At 36.1% G+C, this 18,256-nt stretch overlaps 1 protein-coding gene across 1 annotated transcript in view; it reads left to right on the top strand.

Moving 5' to 3' along the window:
• CPS1 (carbamoyl-phosphate synthase 1) overlaps positions 1–18,256 on the top strand; it is a 140,200-nt gene that overhangs the window by 45,763 nt on the left and 76,181 nt on the right. Inside the window, exons 13-19 of the mRNA XM_005888993.3 lie at positions 1,667–1,762; positions 5,235–5,424; positions 6,711–6,868; positions 8,397–8,525; positions 11,512–11,656; positions 13,425–13,635; positions 15,429–15,627. Coding sequence (XP_005889055.1) covers positions 1,667–1,762; positions 5,235–5,424; positions 6,711–6,868; positions 8,397–8,525; positions 11,512–11,656; positions 13,425–13,635; positions 15,429–15,627 — 1,128 coding nt within the window. The remainder of the gene's footprint in view (positions 1–1,666; positions 1,763–5,234; positions 5,425–6,710; positions 6,869–8,396; positions 8,526–11,511; positions 11,657–13,424; positions 13,636–15,428; positions 15,628–18,256) is intronic.

Genomic DNA, 18,256 nt, shown 5'->3' with positions numbered 1-18,256 from the left:
TAAACTGTTTTGATGTCTATGAAAGATGATTGGTGATATTGCAATCATCCGTCATTTTAACAGCTAACTATTTGGTCTATTCTACATGAGTCATTGGATGTTCACTGGAACCTTCATGTTGTGATTTAAAAATCATGTCTTTTAAAGTTCACCTCTTCTAGAACATTTTTAATAAAATAATTTAATAAGGAGTAAGACTTAATTTAATTTCAAATTTGATGAATTGTCCATTACTCGATAAACCAGAGCCCGATGCGTGCTTGAGATACAGTTCAGACTACAGTCGTTATAATGATCACATTTTTTTAACTAGAAGATCTATTATTTAACATCATGAATGGAATAATATTATTTTACCTCCAAAGAGCAGATAGATAAGGATTAATATAGCCTAAGACTTGAATCCTTATTTGTTTGAATATGTATGTTAATATGAAAAGGTTTCACTCATTTCTTTCAAAGTTAAGGCACACTCACATCATTATTACATAAAATGTAGAAGGCTATAGATGTATTTTTAAGTATATATACATATATATATGTATATATGTGTATTATATATGTACACACACATATATGTATATATAGGTACATACACACATGTACATATATGTATATTTATTATATATGTGTGTATATATACACACATATATGTAAAATCCTCTTATGAACAAAAATAATTGATTTATTTGCTTACATAAAATGATAAGTTGAATTAGATAGTTTGTGTTAAAGATTTCTATGACAGCCTCTTTTACTGAGATGGAGAGATTGGAGGTAATCCAGCCACTCAGTGTGGAATCAAACTGTGGGTTCTCCATAGCTAACGAAGCCATCCACCATATAGTGTTTTTCTCATAATATCAGCTCATATTTTTCAGATGCCTTCCTTTTTTTAAATGGTGAGGTAAAGGGGAACTTGGGATTCTACATTGCATTACACACAGTAGGCACTCCATTAATACAAACTGTTTCCTAAGTCCTTGTTTCTTGCAGTGACCTAGAACATCTTCTTCCTCTGAATGGCTTGGCAGTTGTGGTTAAAAATAAGCAGTATTATTACTTGCTTGAAGTCATATGTATAACTTGTATGAATTTCAGTATGTAGCTAAAACATGATCTTTTTATTATTGTTTTTTCTGTAAATATTTCTGGATTGAACCACAAAGTAAAGGCAAAATGTAAATATAAAGGTGTTCCTGTTTCCCCTTGCCTTCTTTGTTTTCGTTTGTTAGGAAAGGCTCACAGGCTTGTTTCCATTTATGCCCATTATTTGTCCAGCAGAAACCCACGGAATAATAATACATTTAGCCAAATAAATTTTAAGGAGATTATCTAAAAATTATATATAAAGTATATTTATTATAAACACATATAGATATACATTTCCATATATATGTAGTTATTTTTAGATATTTATATATGTTTAAATAAGATGTAGACCTCTTCCAAAAATTTTTTGTTTAAGTGAAAGAAGCTTCATGATCTTTGGAAATTGCTTTTTGAGATGTTTAAATTATTGATCTTTTTACTCATGTATATTTCAAAACATTGTACTTTAAATCCCCACATAAAGCCAGACAATATAGGTTATTTACCATACTTAAAAATGACTTATTTTCCCATATTAGTAATAAAAGTGATGTCATTTTTTTATTGCTTACAGGTTTCCAAAGTCCTTATCCTAGGATCAGGAGGTCTGTCCATTGGTCAGGCAGGTGAATTTGATTACTCGGGATCGCAAGCTGTAAAAGCCATGAAGGTGAGAGACCATGATCTTTCCTGGAATTAATATACTCCCTTTAATGAGTCTAATTAGTATTTTATAATTTAGATTTATGACACTATCTCTTTTCAAAGTCACTATAATTAATTTCCTTCACTATTCCTTACACATCTTATATAAAAGGAAGTTTGATCACAGACAAGAGTTTTAACTTTCTCAACTGGGCACACCTGCAAATTAAGAAGATTGGATTAATCTCCAAAATTATCTAAGATATCCCTATTTAAACTAAAAACATATAAGCCTACACTATAGATAGTACTTGTTAAGGCAGTGAGCTTTTAAAGCATATTTGTCTTTTGTGTGAAAGAGAATTTGGACATACCTGGTGCTGTAAAGTACTTTGAATGTTCTAAGGGATACTTCAGGCTTCTCTTTGGTTGAAATGGGGAAGATCCAACCAGAGGACTAAAGGCAACAATGACTTTTGTCCAATCTTTAGAAGTTATTGTGGGCCACCTAATTTCACTATCTGTGACTTGGACTGGATGACCTACCAGGATAGTATAACTGGATTTTCGAGTGGAATAGAGGGTTTAATAACTAAGCTGCTAAGAATATCCTCCCTGTTTCCTCAGTCTCTGGAAATCTTCCCCATCTTTATCATAGTAAAATAAACCTGTAGAAAACTCACTGTACATGTATGCTATTTCTGTTGAAAAACTAACTTGGCTTCTCTTTGGTGTCCTTATTTCCAGAATAGTCCACATTTTAGTGTTAATCAGGCCATCCAAAGGCAATGTGTGCTCTCTGTGACCTTGCCACAGGTTTTGTGGTGTCGAGACACTCTTACAAAGAGACCTGGCTAGGAAAGAGCTACATAGGGAAGGCAGCAAGAGGCCAACCAATATGAAAGATGGCCAAATTTTTCCTTTTTCTCTTTATTTTATTCAGTATTCTATATACAGAGATTTTTCTCCTGACAGATGTCTGTTGAAAATAGACACAGCCCCCTGCCCCAATTACTTTACCCTTCTTTCCATTTGTTTTTATTTTTAATACTCTTCTCCATACACCCATGTGTGTTCACCCACATGCACACAGGCTTTTTTGTACATTTTTTTTTTTTTTAAAACATGATTAAACAGGTTTCTTTCTTTCTTTCTTTTTTTTATTTTTAAACTTTACAATATTGTATTGGTTTTGCCAAATATCGAAATGAATCCGCCACAGGTATACATGTGTTCCCCATCCTGAACCCTCTTCCCTCCTCCCTCCCCATACCATCCCTCTGGGTCGTCCCAGTGCACCAGCCCCAAGCATCCAGTATCGTGCATCAAACCTGGACTGGCGACTCGTTTCATATATGATATTATAGGCATTTCAATGCCATTCTCCCAAATCATCCCACCCTCTCCCTCTCCCACAGAGTCCAAAAGACTGTTCTATACATCAGTGTCTCTTTCAAAGTGTGCTTTATTTCACAGTTCAGTTCAGTTGCTCAGTCGTGTCCCACTCTTTGCGACCTCAAGGACTGCAGCATGCCAGGCTTCCCTGTCCTTCACTATCTTCCAGAGTTTGCTCAAATCCATGTCCATTGAGTTGGTAATGCTATCCAACCATCTCATCCTCTATTTCACTGTATTGAGGTTAAACTTATCTTTCAATAGATAATTAGTGGGTGTCCAATGGTTAAGATTGGTTAGAACACAATTTAAATGTGTTCAGAGTTTAGAACACATTAAAGTAGCCTGCAATTTCTTTATCCTATTTGGTAGTTTTATTATGAACTAATATTTTCATAAGTTGTATTAGTATTTTTTATATGCATTACATCCAAAAGGTGAAGTTATACATTTTAGATGAAGAATAAGAATTATTAGATATAGTACTGTAATTAATTAAGAGGTTAATAGAGATGAATTTATGAACTAAATATTTAAAAACTTAGATTATGCATATATTATAGCTGGAAATATATTAGAAAAATGATGTAACATTTATTAAAATGGTTTGAAATTATTTCTAAGTTTTAAAATGAATAGAAACTCATTACATGTGTTTATGGGAACTTTTCCTATGTAATTTGATTTATAAAAATAGTTATATTCATTGTATAGCACATTCAAGAAAATACTTAACAAATACACTTTTATGTTGTTACTTTTCTAGAGCAGTGAGACCTTCTATAACTTCTGTTAATGATGTGTTCTTCATTTGGACTCAATTATTTAAATTCTAACTTATATTTTAAATGCATCTGCTTATCTATATGTATCCAGTCAATATTTTGTTAATAATACTCTTTTTAAAAAACAATTCCTTACATTCTTAGAGAGGAAAGGACATAGGACTTGAATCCTAGGACTTGGATTACAGTCCTAATTTTGTTCTTTATCACCTATGTGATCTTTGGCAAGTCACTTAATCTTGTTGAATCTCAATTTCTTCATCTGTAAGGTGAAAATTTCTTTCACAGTTTTGCTATAAAAATCATGTAAATCAAGTAAAAAGAACATCACAAGTTTTAAGGCACTATTTGAATTTAAGGTAGCATGAAATATATCTCATTTTTCATCCAGACCCTCCCCCTAAGGATATGTAGGGCTTTCAAGGATGATTTCTATACTTTCATTTGAATATTTTGTTGACTTTTTAGAAGAGTTCAAAATTGACATGTTGATGGGTAAAAAAAAAGAACCATCTGGCCATATTTCATAATAATTATTTTACTAACTGTCACCCTTATCCTGGTTTATAAAGTTATTATCCTTAGTACCCTACATGAAGAATTATTTTAGGGGTCTCTCCAGATGTCAGGAATGAGATAGGGCTATGAATATCTTCACACACACATATACACACAAGTTTTTATTTTTTCTTTTTTTTGCCATATGGTCATTTTCTTTTTATATTATATGTATAAACAGTTGTATAACGCTCTTTGTCAAAACACTACAGCAGGCATGAAAATCTAAGGAAAATGGAAACCAGCAGAAGGCTCTCAGTGCTTCCAGCTAGATGGGAATACATTATCTTGCATTTAAAGTACATGCTCAATGTTATTTTTCAAGAAATGTTAGAAAAGGAAGCAGTTTTGATGTTGTCTTTTTTTCCATTTTATATTTTACTCATTCAGAAAAATTCAGAATATTTTATTCTTTTAGGGTCAATTGAGCTGTAAAGTTGCGTAGTATTTGCGGACCTCTGGTCAAATTCTATAGAAAACATCTCCAGCTTTGCTTGATACAGGTAGTGACAAGGAATTTAGAATGATTGTCATGAAGTAGCAGTTCTTTTTGGATAGTTTTATTTTCAAGAAATTTTCTTTCTTCCTCTCACCAAATGTTTGTCATCTTTTAACTTCCATTCACAATGGTCCTGTTACTGATCTCTGCAGCCCATGGAATAACCTAAAATTTTGTTACCCAATAATACTCTTCATTTGAATTATGACTATTCTCTTTAGATCACGTGTTAAGATTCTAGATCCTTTTGTTTCTTTCAGGAAGAAAATGTCAAAACTGTCCTGATGAACCCAAATATTGCATCGGTGCAAACCAATGAAGTGGGCTTAAAGCAAGCAGATACTGTCTACTTTCTTCCCATCACCCCTCAGTTTGTCACAGAGGTCATCAAAGCAGAACGGCCAGATGGGTTAATTCTAGGCATGGGTGGCCAGACAGCTCTGAATTGTGGTGAGTTCTTTTATTTGCAGAGTTTTGCTTTATGTACCTATATATAACAATTTATTTTAATTTATTTAACATTTGTGCTCTGTGTGTTCATAAAAGCTTTCCTCCGTGTGAGGAAGCTTAGCAAACAGCCACCTGATAATGTCACATGATGATACTTACCAGTTTATTCCCCAGAACAGCTGGGGCACAAAAGGGAAACCTTTTGCTTTAATGCTTTGCGGTGGTTAAGTAGGTTTTTTTGAGTCCCCTCCTCTGTCCCATGATACTGCTTTTCTCTGCTTCCAGTGAAACTCTGAGAACTATTATGAATGAAAAATGAAAATTAACATTGATTAAGTGCTCTGTGCTCTTATGTGTTACATATATTTTCATGGTCACATAGATGAGTCTCTCTATCATCCCTTCACACAACTGCTGAGTCCAAGCTCTGTCCTATTTAAAATGTTTTAAACCTTTAGAAATAGATCATTATTGAGAATCCCATGGCTAGTTCCAGGAAGCAGTTGGTGATGTAATGTGTATATCAACTGTAAAAAGCAGCCAAAACTACACGTCAAGTTAGTGGGAACACAAACAATCTTGAAACTTTTTAGCCCAGATAGATACCTACATCAGTGGGATTATTTAAATAAGAGAAGTTCATTATAGAAATAGACTTTCCTTAGAAGGAAAGGAAATATACTAAAATCTTAAGCCTTACAGTAATCCTATGATTTTTATTAATTAGAATAATAATTTTTATTCTGAGAATAAAAGTGAACATACATGTAATAGTAACACCAACAAAGTGTGTGTGTGTGCTAAGTAGCTTCAGTCATGTCCGACTCTTTGCGACCCTATAGACTGTAGCCCTCCAGGCTCCTCTGTCCATGGGATTCTGCGGGCAAGAATATTGGGGTGGGTTGCCAAACCCTCCTCAAAAGGATCTTCCTAATCCAGGGATCGAACCCACATGTCTTAAACCTCCTGCATTGGCAGGTAGGCCCTTACCACTAGTGCCACCTGAAAAGCCCAGTACCAACAAAAACTTTTTGGAAAAAAAAATTCTGAAGATATTTTAGCATCAACAAAATATGTTGCTAAAATGTCTTCAGAATTTTTCTTTCAAAACTTTTCTTTACCCTAAGTATAATTCTTTTGTGGCCGATGGGGACTTTTTGTAGTTAAGATTTTTTTTTTAAAGTTGCATTCAGATATCTGTTATAGAGAACATAAGATATTTTAAAAACAGATTTATTTTGCTTATTATTGTTATGTATTGATTTATTTATTTTGTTGTTCTGTAGGAGTGGAATTATTCAGGAGAGGTGTGCTCAAGGAATATGGTGTGAAAGTCCTGGGAACTTCAGTTGAATCCATTATGGCCACAGAAGATAGACAGCTGTTCTCAGACAAACTAAACGAAATTAATGAAAAGATTGCTCCAAGCTTTGCAGTGGAATCGGTAAGAAACTTTTGTTCTAGAGAAGCAGGGCCATTATGTGTCTTGCATTTAGAGAGAATGATTTATCATGCTGAAAAATAATAAAGTGTTTTATTTGCATATATTTTCTTCTAGAAATGTGTTAGTACTTCAAGGACACTGTGTATTAATTGCAACATTCAATACTGAAACATTAGGGATGCATATTAATATTTTATTTTATGAAAAGGGAAGCATAAACCCACAGGTGATGTGGTTTATCAATGGCTGAAGTGCTCTGAGTATCAGATCTCCTGAATCAAATCAAAGAAGCATATCAACCTGCAATGCCAAAGTAATTTTTACCTTCTTCCTGGGATTAGTCACACATTTTGTGAGAATGTCCTACAAATGGGAAATGATTGATTTTAAAGTTTTTGTTAGAATGTAATAAACATTTTACAATAAAATCATCTACAAAAAAGGCCATTGGATCTAATCAGTAATATTTATAATTGAGAAACCTGTGGCTTAGTTGTTCAAAGAGGAAAGTTTGTTCTGCGTTTCTCTTAATCATGTTTTATAGTGTCCTGTACCTCTTGATAGGCTTTTACCAGATACCAGGAAAAAGTCAGACTTTCTGTGTATCTGTTTTTGTCTGTGACTTTATTCCTGATTTCAGGCATACAGTCAGTGAAATGGGGGTAGTGGAAGCAGTTTCTGATGCAACCTCCCCATTGTAGAAACAGGCAAATCCTCTGGGATAAGGCAGATACTGCTGGGACAACTAAAAATGGGCTATGTGTGTTTTCAGAAAAGAGCATTATCAAGTACATAGCATGTTGCAAAGCTGTCAATCAGGAGTAGTCCCAGGATAGCTCTGCTGAACATTTGGAAAGCTCCTGCTATACATTTATTCTTTCATTGCCCGATTTAATTATGTCCTTGCTTCCTTAGGATGAGAAACAGGCATATGGGAAAGGTGTAATTACACTCCCATTGGTAGTGTAATAATATTCCATGACAGAAAAATATAGCCACCATATGTTGTATTCTGTAAGTTAAAAAAAAAAAAAATTCCAAGCTTCTGGGACTACTCTCTGACTGAACTTGGAAAATCTGTTATAGAGAACATAACATTCTAGACATAACTAGATAGCATTCCAGTTAGATTCTGTAGTAGAAAACCTTGTTTTGTTATGAGATGAAGACTTTTACACTGAATGTAAAATTTCAATATGGCCCTCATTCTCAAATGAATGACAATTATTTTGCCTTTGGTCATTATTTCTATTTTTTAACAATTTATCATTAATATTTTTATTAAATTTTAATAAAATTTACCCCAAAGGGATTAGAAAAGAGCCTTCACTGTACATTAAAAAATCCTAAAATTTAACTTAAAATCCTTAAAATAATACTTGTTTCTCAGAAGGCAATGAGGGAATAATTGAACATAGTCTTTTCCCCCAAATAAACTGTCACACTTGAATCACCAGACTCTCTTGGTTGGTCTTCTCTGCTAGTGTGGTCAGCATTTACAGCTTTGAGTCCATGTTCTTGTTGACAGATTGAGGATGCACTGAAGGCAGCAGACAACATTGGCTACCCGGTGATGATCCGTTCTGCTTACGCCCTGGGCGGGTTAGGCTCAGGCCTCTGTCCTAATAGGGAGACTTTAATGGACCTCAGCACAAAGGTATGTGTTTTTGCAGACCAAATTCTTAATAAGAAAACTCCCTGATGTACTCTTTCAATTAAAGAAAGTTACACAGATTAAAAAAAAATGACCTTTTCTCTGTTTATAAATCACTGCCACATCTCTAAATTGTTGTCCAAGATATGACACTTTTGAAATGGAAGTGCTGTGCAGTTATCTTCACTGTACTGTCTACTGATTTCATTGCTGGGCAGCCAATCCAATTCTATCTCCCTTTGCTTCAAAATCTGCTCCAAAACACATATGATGTTAAACTTATTTTAGTGGCTTAAAAAAAAACACCCAGAATATAATATTCCATTTTGCTGTTATGTTTTGAAACAATTTGACATGGATGGTGTCCAGTAAGGAAAATATAACATATTGAGCAGCTTAGCTTTACCTCAAATTTAGGTGTCTAAAATAAATACAGTATAAACCTCATAGTATCATGAATGAGTGGTTTCTCTGCCAATTGCCACACACACATACAAGCAAAAGTGAGATTTGAGTGCTTACAATTTACTTTTCAGCAAAATCACTCTAATGGATTTCTGAATACTTCTTAAGTATTAATGGGAAAATCTTGAGAAAATTCAGATATGCTCCAAAAAATAGATATTAACACAGAAACCATGCTCCATCAGAGCAGTGACTTTTGTTCACATTTAATGGATGTGTTTGTGCCCAAGAGGCTCATATAACTTTCCATGGGGCAGTTATGGATACAAAGCTGACAGAATTATTGTGATGGCTGTTTTGGGGGTGTTGAGTAAATATCAAGCAGAGTTTATACCTTTATCATTACTTTTGGGAATGAAACAAAAAGATGATGTCCTTGAATTGTTGTAAGATTTTGAGAATAGATAAATAAAGTTAAATGTATTTAAATAACTGCAGGGCTTCCTTGGTGCTTCAGTGATAAAGAATCCACCTGCCAAACAGGAGACATGAGTTTGATCTTTGGGTTAGGAAGATCCTCTGGAGAAGGAAATGGAAACCCATTCCAGTATTCCTACCTGGGAAATGCTATGGACAGAGGACCCTGGCAGGCTGCAGTCCATGGGGTTGCAAAAGAGTCAGATTTGGGCTTAGCAACTAAACAACAACAAATAACTGCAATGGCAAATTTACATGTCCAAAACATGGACTGAGTTTTTCTAAAGTTGCCAAAACAAACCTCCACAAAGAGAAACATTTCTAATATAAATGTTTCTTGTTTCCATTCTGGACTTTTGAATCATGTATTTAAAGAAAAGATGCTTATGGAGGTATACATTTTTTTCCTCTAGCACATTAGATATTCCTAATGTTTTTAATATTAACAACCTCATTATTACTGTCAATCATGACAATGCATATTTATTCTCAATTAAAAATATTTTTTTACAGTATAAAAGCACTCTGAATATTCAGTCGTCCAAAATATTTACAATGAAGATTAACTTTGGAATGGGATACTTTAAATTATTTATACAGCTAGCTTTTCCTGTGAGAAAAATGATGTATATTGTTATATTCTAAGCAAAAGAATCTGCCTGCAGTGCAGGAGATCTGGGCTCAATCCCTGAATTGGGAAAATCTCCTGGAGAAGGGAATGGCAACCCACCCATATATTCTTGCCTGGAGATCCCATGGACAGAGAAGCCTGGTAGGCTGTAGTCCATGGGTTCACAAAGAGTGGGAAACAACTGAGCTACCAACACTCACTTTCAAGCTACCCCTTACTCTCTTGAGATTATATTTAGCATCATCAGAAACTACATTACCCTGATGTAGGTGCCTAAATTATCTTTGTATAAAATCTGAGACTTGAAAGAAAAAGAAGCTGAGGCAGCAATGGAAGCTCATCTTAACTGTCCTTGTGTCCAGTCTGTTGCGTTAGAGTGCAAAAGGCTTCCCCCATCCGTCTCCTTTGTTTCCCGGATTTCTTCTATTAGCGGGGAATCCAAATGATAAATTAATCATTATCAAGTTGTTCACACTGGCTACAGAGTTTCTTAACCACTTTGAAAACCTCATCATGGGTAGCTGTGAGGCCAAAAGGGTTACGTTTTCAAGTGCACATGCTGGAGCCTGTAGTGTTGACTGAGGTTAAAAAAAAACAGTGTTGAGGCACATCACAGAATAACTTACGTTGAGTTATTATTTCATTATGGTACCTGCTAATAATTTGAAAAAAATCAGACTACGTTGTCCAGTTGCTTTCATTGCCATCACAAATCAAATCTATTATGAGACAAAGGGACATTTCTTCCTTGGATTTTTCAGCAACTAAATGTCCTAAGGTTAGAGACCACCTCTTTCAGATTTTGGGTTCAGCATTCTACTCAGCAATGGGTACAGAGTAAATAAGGAACGATAATTATACTAATTCATATCTGTTTAATCAAGCATGCATGATCTATGACTCAATATTTAAGCACTTAGGCAGTGATTACCCATAATAATAGCTGCATATGATTCTTCTAATTCCCAAGTTTCATATGCCATCTTGGCTAACTGTTTACAACCATCATCATCTCCTTTCTTCCCCTCATCAACATCAAGTGACTTTTATTGTGTATGTTCTTTACAAAGCATCCTCAGCTATTTTAGAGAAAGAGTCTTTAGACTTATTTTTCCATATTTATTTGCACTTATCACATTTTCTGGTTTCACAGAAGCCTAGCTACTGAAATAATTTCATTTTCCTTTGCCTGATTGCTCAATTATTTTCCCTTTTGCCTAAATTAGTTTGATTTAATGTCATATCAGCACTTTGAATGGCAAGCCTCAATAATATAAATCAAGCATATTCACTGCAGGATGCTATTCCTAGTACCTCACTGATTTTCTGACACATGGTGCCTTCTGGAGCATAGAAAAGGATGGGGACTAGGCTTGAGACTTCAGTGGGACCAGGGTTTAGGCTGGGGCACTTTGCCAAATACATTAAACCTAGTTCCTTTCTTATTCTTCGGTTTCTTTTTTCACCAATTTCCAGGCTTTTGCTATGACCAACCAGATTCTGGTGGAGAAGTCAGTGACAGGTTGGAAAGAGATAGAATATGAAGTGGTCCGAGATGCTAATGACAATTGTGTCACTGTCTGTAACATGGAAAATGTTGATGCCATGGGTGTTCATACAGGTAGGCAAGGAATCTTCAAGCATTATGGTAATGCCTTCAACTCATGTATCTGATGGCTCAAAGCACTTGTTATTAAGTTCCTTTCTTTAAATTAGTATTCTTAGCGGGCACAATAGTGATACAATTGTATACATACATATTTCACAGGATTCAAAATACTCCCATATTTAATTTCATCTTCACAAAAACTCTCTGAAGTAGGGGATGTATTATTATCTTGATTTCACTTGAGGAAGGGGTCAAACATAAGCAATATAGTGAAGATGGAATATGTAAGACTTGATGTTGAGAAGTAGGGCATGAGATTAAGAAGGCTTAAAGCAGACTGAGTTTTAGTCACCAGGTGAATAAGAAAATAGCCACAGTAAATAGAAATAGATGAAATAAATAGGTTTCTCAGCAAGTGAAGCTAGTTAGACAAGAGGGCAAAGATGATGACTTAGGATTTAGAAATGCTAAATTTGAAGGGTGGGTGGAAATCTCTAAAAGAGGTTTGAGAATATGGAGTTGTAATTCAAGAAAAAGGATAAAAATAAAGAAGTTAATGCAAGGTTATTGGAAGTCTTGGTATAAAGAAAATAGTGGAAACTGGAAGCATAGACTGAGTATTCAAGACCATAGATGTAGAAAGAAAACTAGAGTCAATGATCAAACCCTGGGAAACAGATTTATAGGTGGAAGAAAAATAAAGGATTGGTGTTGAAGAAAAAGAAGGGAGTGATAGTTACCAAGTAAGCCAATGTAGGCACAAGTTTTATAAAAGAGCTTTGATTTTGACTGTAGCAAATACTATGAAAGGTCAAGAATGAGGATTCAATGTTGCTTTTGGATATTTAAGAGAACAGTTTGAATGCAAGGTTGGTTATGTGAGCCATGTGGAAAGGAATTATATGGCTGCGAGTGATGAGTAGAACTGGTAAACTTTCAAGTGGTTTAGTCATTAAGGAATGAGAGAGATGTTTTTTGTAACCATCTGGCAGTTGGGGAAGGGGCTTTTTGAGCTTGTAATGATTAGAGCTTGTTTGTAGGTGGAAAGGATGGTGACTAAGGAATAACATATTGAAGATACAGGGGGCTGTGATGGGAGAGAAGTGAGAAAATGGGAAGGGATGTGATACAGAAAATTGATGGATGAGCCAGTATAGGTGAAGAGGAGTTGATATTTTATGGAAGGAATTAGTTGAGAGATGATCTATGATACAGAGAAGAGAAACTGAAGAAGTTAATGTCAATCGAGTAAGTAGATGACTAAGCCTTGATTGCTGGATACATTTGGGAAAGCTTAGAGTGATTTCTGTAAACATGTCTGAGCTATCATGGCTTCCCTGATAGTTCAGTTGGTGAAGAATCCACCTGCAATGCAGGAGACCCTGGTTTGATTCCTGGGTTGGGAAGGTCCGCTGGAGAAGGGATAGGCTACCCGCTACAGTATTCATGGGCTTCCCCTGTGGCTCAGCTGGTAAAGAATCTGCCCACAATGTGGGAGACCTGGGTTCTATTCCTGGGTTGGGAAGATCCCCTGGAGAAGGGAAAGGCTACTCACTCCAGTATTCTGACCTGGATAATTCCATGGATTGTATAGTCTATTGTCCGAGTAATATAGGTGAAACAATCAGAGGGAACGTGCTTTGTATGTATTTCCTTAAGATAATTCTATTCCCAGCAAACCCTTAGCCTATTCTGTGTCTTGGGTCACGCAAATGGATTGTTAAGTCACTGAGCTGGTTTATATATGCTTCCAAATAACAAGTGTTTCCTGGATGTACAGGTGATTCAGTTGTCGTGGCCCCTGCCCAGACACTCTCCAATGCGGAGTTTCAGTTGTTGAGACGTGTTTCAATCAATGTCGTTCGCCACTTGGGCATTGTGGGTGAATGCAACATTCAATTTGCCCTTCATCCTACCTCAATGGAATACTGCATCATTGAAGTGAATGCCAGATTGTCCCGAAGCTCTGCCCTGGCCTCAAAAGCTACCGGGTAAGACCAGAACGATTGACCATGGGTCTGCAGATTCTTTACAGACTGATTTGGAAAAGTGACAGCTAGTGAAAGACTGTGCTGCATTTGCAAATTATAGTCCCCATTTCTGTAGGCTGGCTCCCAGTCACGTCCTCTATGAACGTGGTTATTAATGAGCTTGCTGCCAGATTGAGGCAAATGGTTTTGTGAGCTGGCTTTGTTTGCTGGCTAATCATAAACTAATCAAAATCTGGGTGGTCAAAACCGGCTGTGAAAAATCTGCTTCTTAATTGCACTTTGCAGATGTTGTTAAAAAGTGCAAATTAATCCTTAATTTGAGTCCTCAACTATCTTTGTCAGGTGTATAGCAAGCGTTAGACAAAAAATATAGTTCTCTTGACTCAAGGATGTAATACACATTATTTTATTTCAGCAAAACTTCACAAGACCAAACAACATGTGGTTTGTCTATAGGTAAATCTCACAACTAAAGGAATTTATATCTATTTAACAATTGCTAGCAAGCACAACTGGAAGGAAAAGTAATTAATGCCTTTTGTATCTATTAATATATTTAACATCTGGTATTTAAAATCCATGCCATTTATATGAAAATATATTTACCTCTAAAGGTATTTTGGGGGCTTCCTTGGTGGCAGCTCAGATGGTATATAATCTGCCTGCAATGCAAGAGACCCAGATTCAGTCCCTGGGCTGGGAAGAACCTCTAGAGAAGGGCATGGCAACCTTCTCCAGTATTCTAGCCTGGAGAATCCTATGGACAGAGGCTTTATAGTATGTGGGGTTGCAGAGTCGGATATGACTGAGCAACTAGGCACACACAAAGGTATTTTTATGTAGCTACAGTGTTTCATGGAGTGTGTAAGAAGTTTTGACTTAAGAAAGAGTCAGGGAACCTGAATTATCCTTTTATTCTTCCACTGACTGTGGAACTTTGGATACATCAATATTGTCTCTGTCTTTTTTCTCACTTGTTAGATTGGGAAGTTGTACTAAAGGACTCATATATAATTCTATAGTTCTATGAATTGATTTTTCAAATACAATTACCCAAACTGACATTCCAGAAGAGTATAATCAAGTTTCCAGAATATTAGCTGTGTAAAGAACCCAAAGTTCAAAGATAATTTGGAGACAAAGCAAGGACCCAAACTTTCAAGGACTGCATTTTATGATCATTACATACTCCATTGTTATTATTGTTGATTAGTTGCTAAGTCATGTCCAACTCTTTGCAACCCCATGAACTGTAGCCAGTCAGGTTCCTCTGTCTATGGAATTTTCCAGGCTAGAAAACTGGAGTAGGTTGCCATTTCCTTCTCCAGGGGATCTTCTTGACCCAGGGATCAAACCCGCATCTCCTGCATTGGCAGGCAGATTCTTTACCACTGAGCCAGCTGGGAAGCCATAGTACCAGCTAACTTCACTGTCTTTCCATGTATATATTTTTATAAAAGAATGTTCTGTAGATTCTTAGTGAAGGTTATACACAAGTGAGTACTTTATTTATCAAGGAAACTATTGATTTTGGACTGAAAAGTTGAAGGTTGGGAGTTGTAACACTGCATGTCAGGCATAGAGAGTGAACTCTTGTGATTCATGCCTCTGTACTTTGTTATGACTCACTATGTTTTATAAGGAGCTATTAAATGTTCATACATAACCAAAAATCAGGTATGCTTTATACCCTGATGTGAAATAATACAAAAATTTCTAAGAAGAGCCAATTTATATTTTGAGCTGTTGTTAATACTTATTGCTGAAAGAAAAAATTGTCTTCTCCTTTACAGTTACCCACTGGCATTCATCGCTGCAAAGATTGCCCTGGGAATTCCACTTCCAGAAATCAAGAATGTTGTATCAGGGAAGACATCAGCCTGCTTTGAACCTAGCCTGGATTACATGGTTACCAAGATTCCCCGCTGGGATCTTGATCGTTTTCATGGAACTTCTAGCCGAATTGGTAGTTCTATGAAAAGTGTAGGAGAGGTGAGTCCTTAGTTAATTCCTCTAGTTCACTCTTCTCAGTTATTTTGTCAAACCCTTAATGTTTTTGAAAGTCTTAAGTTTCCTTGGTTACTGGGTTCTTGACTGGAAGATAGTTCAGTTCAATTCAGTTGCTTAGTCATGTCTGACTCCTTGAGAGCCCACAGACTGCAGCACACCAGGCTTCCCTGTCCATCACCAACTCCCTGAGCTTGCTCAAACTCATGTCCATCAAGTCGGTGATTCCAACCAACCAACCATCTCATCCTCTGTTGCTCCCTTCTCCTCCTACCCTCAGTCTTTCCCAGAATCAGAGTCTTTTCCAGGGAGTCAGTTCTTTGCATCAGGTGCCCAAAGTATTGGAGCTTCAGCTTCAGCATCAGTCTTTCCAATGAATATTCAGTGTTGATTTCCTTTAGGATTGACTGGTTTGTTCTCCTTGCTATCCAAGGGACTCTCAAGAGTCATTACCAGCACCATAGTTCAAAAGCATCAATTCTTCGGCATTCAGCTTTCTTTATGGTCCAACTCTCACATCCATACATGACTACTGGAAAACCATAGCTTTGACTACAAGGACCTTTGTTGGCAAAGTAATGTCTTTGCTTTTTAATATGCTGTCTATATTGGTCATAGCTTTTCTTCCAAGAAGCAAGTGTCTTTTAATTTCCTGGCTGCAGTCACCATCTGCAGTGATTTTGGAGCCCAAGAAAATAAAGTCTCTTACTGTTTCCATTGTTTCTCTGTCTATTTGCCATGAGGTGATGGGACTGGATGCCATAATCAGTTCAACTCAAATTAGTAAACATTTCCTGAGTTTGTCCCTTGGACTGTAAGGAGATCAAACCAGTCAATTGTAAAGGAAATCAGTCCTGAATATTCATTGGAAGGACAGATGATGAAGCTGAAGCTCCAATAATTTGGGCACCTATGTGAAGAACTGACTCATTGGAAAAGACCCTGATGCTGGGAAAGATTGAAGGCAGGAAGACAAGGGGACGACAGAGGATGAGATGGTTGGATGGCATCACTGACTCTATGGACATGAGTTCGAGCAAGCTCCAGGAGTTGGTGATGGACAGGGAAGCCTGGTGTGCTGCAGTCCATGGGGTCTCAAACAGTTGAACACAACTGAGCTACTGAACTGAACTGAACTACTACATATAAACACTGGAATGATAGAAATAGTGAGTGAGATGTAGATAATGGTGACACATTATCTCCAGCTCGTAAATTCAGAATATATTAATAGACCTAAGTATAATATGAATTCAGTTCAGTTCAGTTCAGTTGCTGAGTTCACTCAAACTCACGTCCATTGAGTCGGTGATGCCATCCAGCCATCTCATCCTCTGTCGTCCCCTTCTCCTCCTGCCCCAATCCCTCCCAGCAAACTGTGGTAAAAGTTAGAACACAGTATTTACAGGCAGGCGTTATGCGAATGCAGTTGGCTAGGGTCAGGGAAAGCCTCAATAGTTATTCCATTGAAAAACGGTGTACTCTTCACTTAATGGATATGAATTTTAATAATGTAAAGTATTGAAAAGCACAAATTTTGAACAAACATGGTTATATATTCTTTTATTGTTACATTTCCTTCTCTTTTATTGAATGTTCTCCATATACTATCATGCACTCAAAAATAATAAAAATTCATGATGAGTTACTTATAGAACTAGTTACTGATACTGAAAATTTTATAAAGTACTTTGAAAATATTTTCTTAACTTGGTAATACTATAAAGTACCTTATTTCTGCTACTCTCTCCTATGCTTAGGCTAGCAAATCTATGAATACATTGTCTAACTCTTCAAATACCACTATGCTTCACAAATTGCATATCTGAATTGGACTAACCTTTTTTTTTATCCTTTTCTTGAGACTCTTCCCTTATTTATAATTAGGTTTGGAGCAGTGTGAAAAGGTTATCTGTTTGACTTTAGTGATCTTTGAATATGCGGCTTGTCACACAACTGACATGAAGATTTACTAAATTGACATTAATGAGAATTCCGGTCTATTTGAGGCCTCATGGAAGTTTACTGAAGGCAGTGTTATGCCTGTTATTATTTTGAATTGTAGACCAAAAATGCATAGCAATCTATTATTCCATGGAAAGAATCAAAGCCAGTGTTTATCCACTGAAAATAACTGGGTAGGCTTTAAGGTTAATTTAAGTTTAGTTCTCACTTGTAACTTGTCCAGACCAAGTCAGCATGTGGTTTTCCTAATTGATTAGTGTACAATTAGCTACAAAGCTTGTGGGAAGACATGTTGAATTTGTCACGGGGAATTTAGTCTCCATCTATATTCAGAATCTGAATCGATCAGTATTTGTTATGATTCTCAAGGTTGTATTAATATTAATGCTTAGCTGTAAAGAAAGCCAACCTGTCTTGGATACTGACTGCCATTTAAAAATAGTTCTGTTTTTGTGTTAATATATGTCTTTTCTCTTCATTTACTTTTTATTCTAAAGGACATCTGCATGAAAGCAAGATCTTTTTAAGGAAGGGTCTTAATGTTCTGGCCACAGATTCTTTTTTTTTTTTGATGCTATGGTTCAGAGCAAGTACAGATGATTTCTTTATCAGTCTCATCAAATCAAGCTAAATTCCCTAAGTGGTAAAA

Source organism: Bos mutus, chromosome 2, assembly GCF_027580195.1.
Source record: "Bos mutus isolate GX-2022 chromosome 2, NWIPB_WYAK_1.1, whole genome shotgun sequence".
In the NCBI taxonomy this organism is placed as follows: domain Eukaryota; kingdom Metazoa; phylum Chordata; class Mammalia; order Artiodactyla; family Bovidae; genus Bos; species Bos mutus.
Note: the sequence above shows the minus strand (reverse complement) of the source record. Positions and strands in the feature narration are given on the sequence as shown.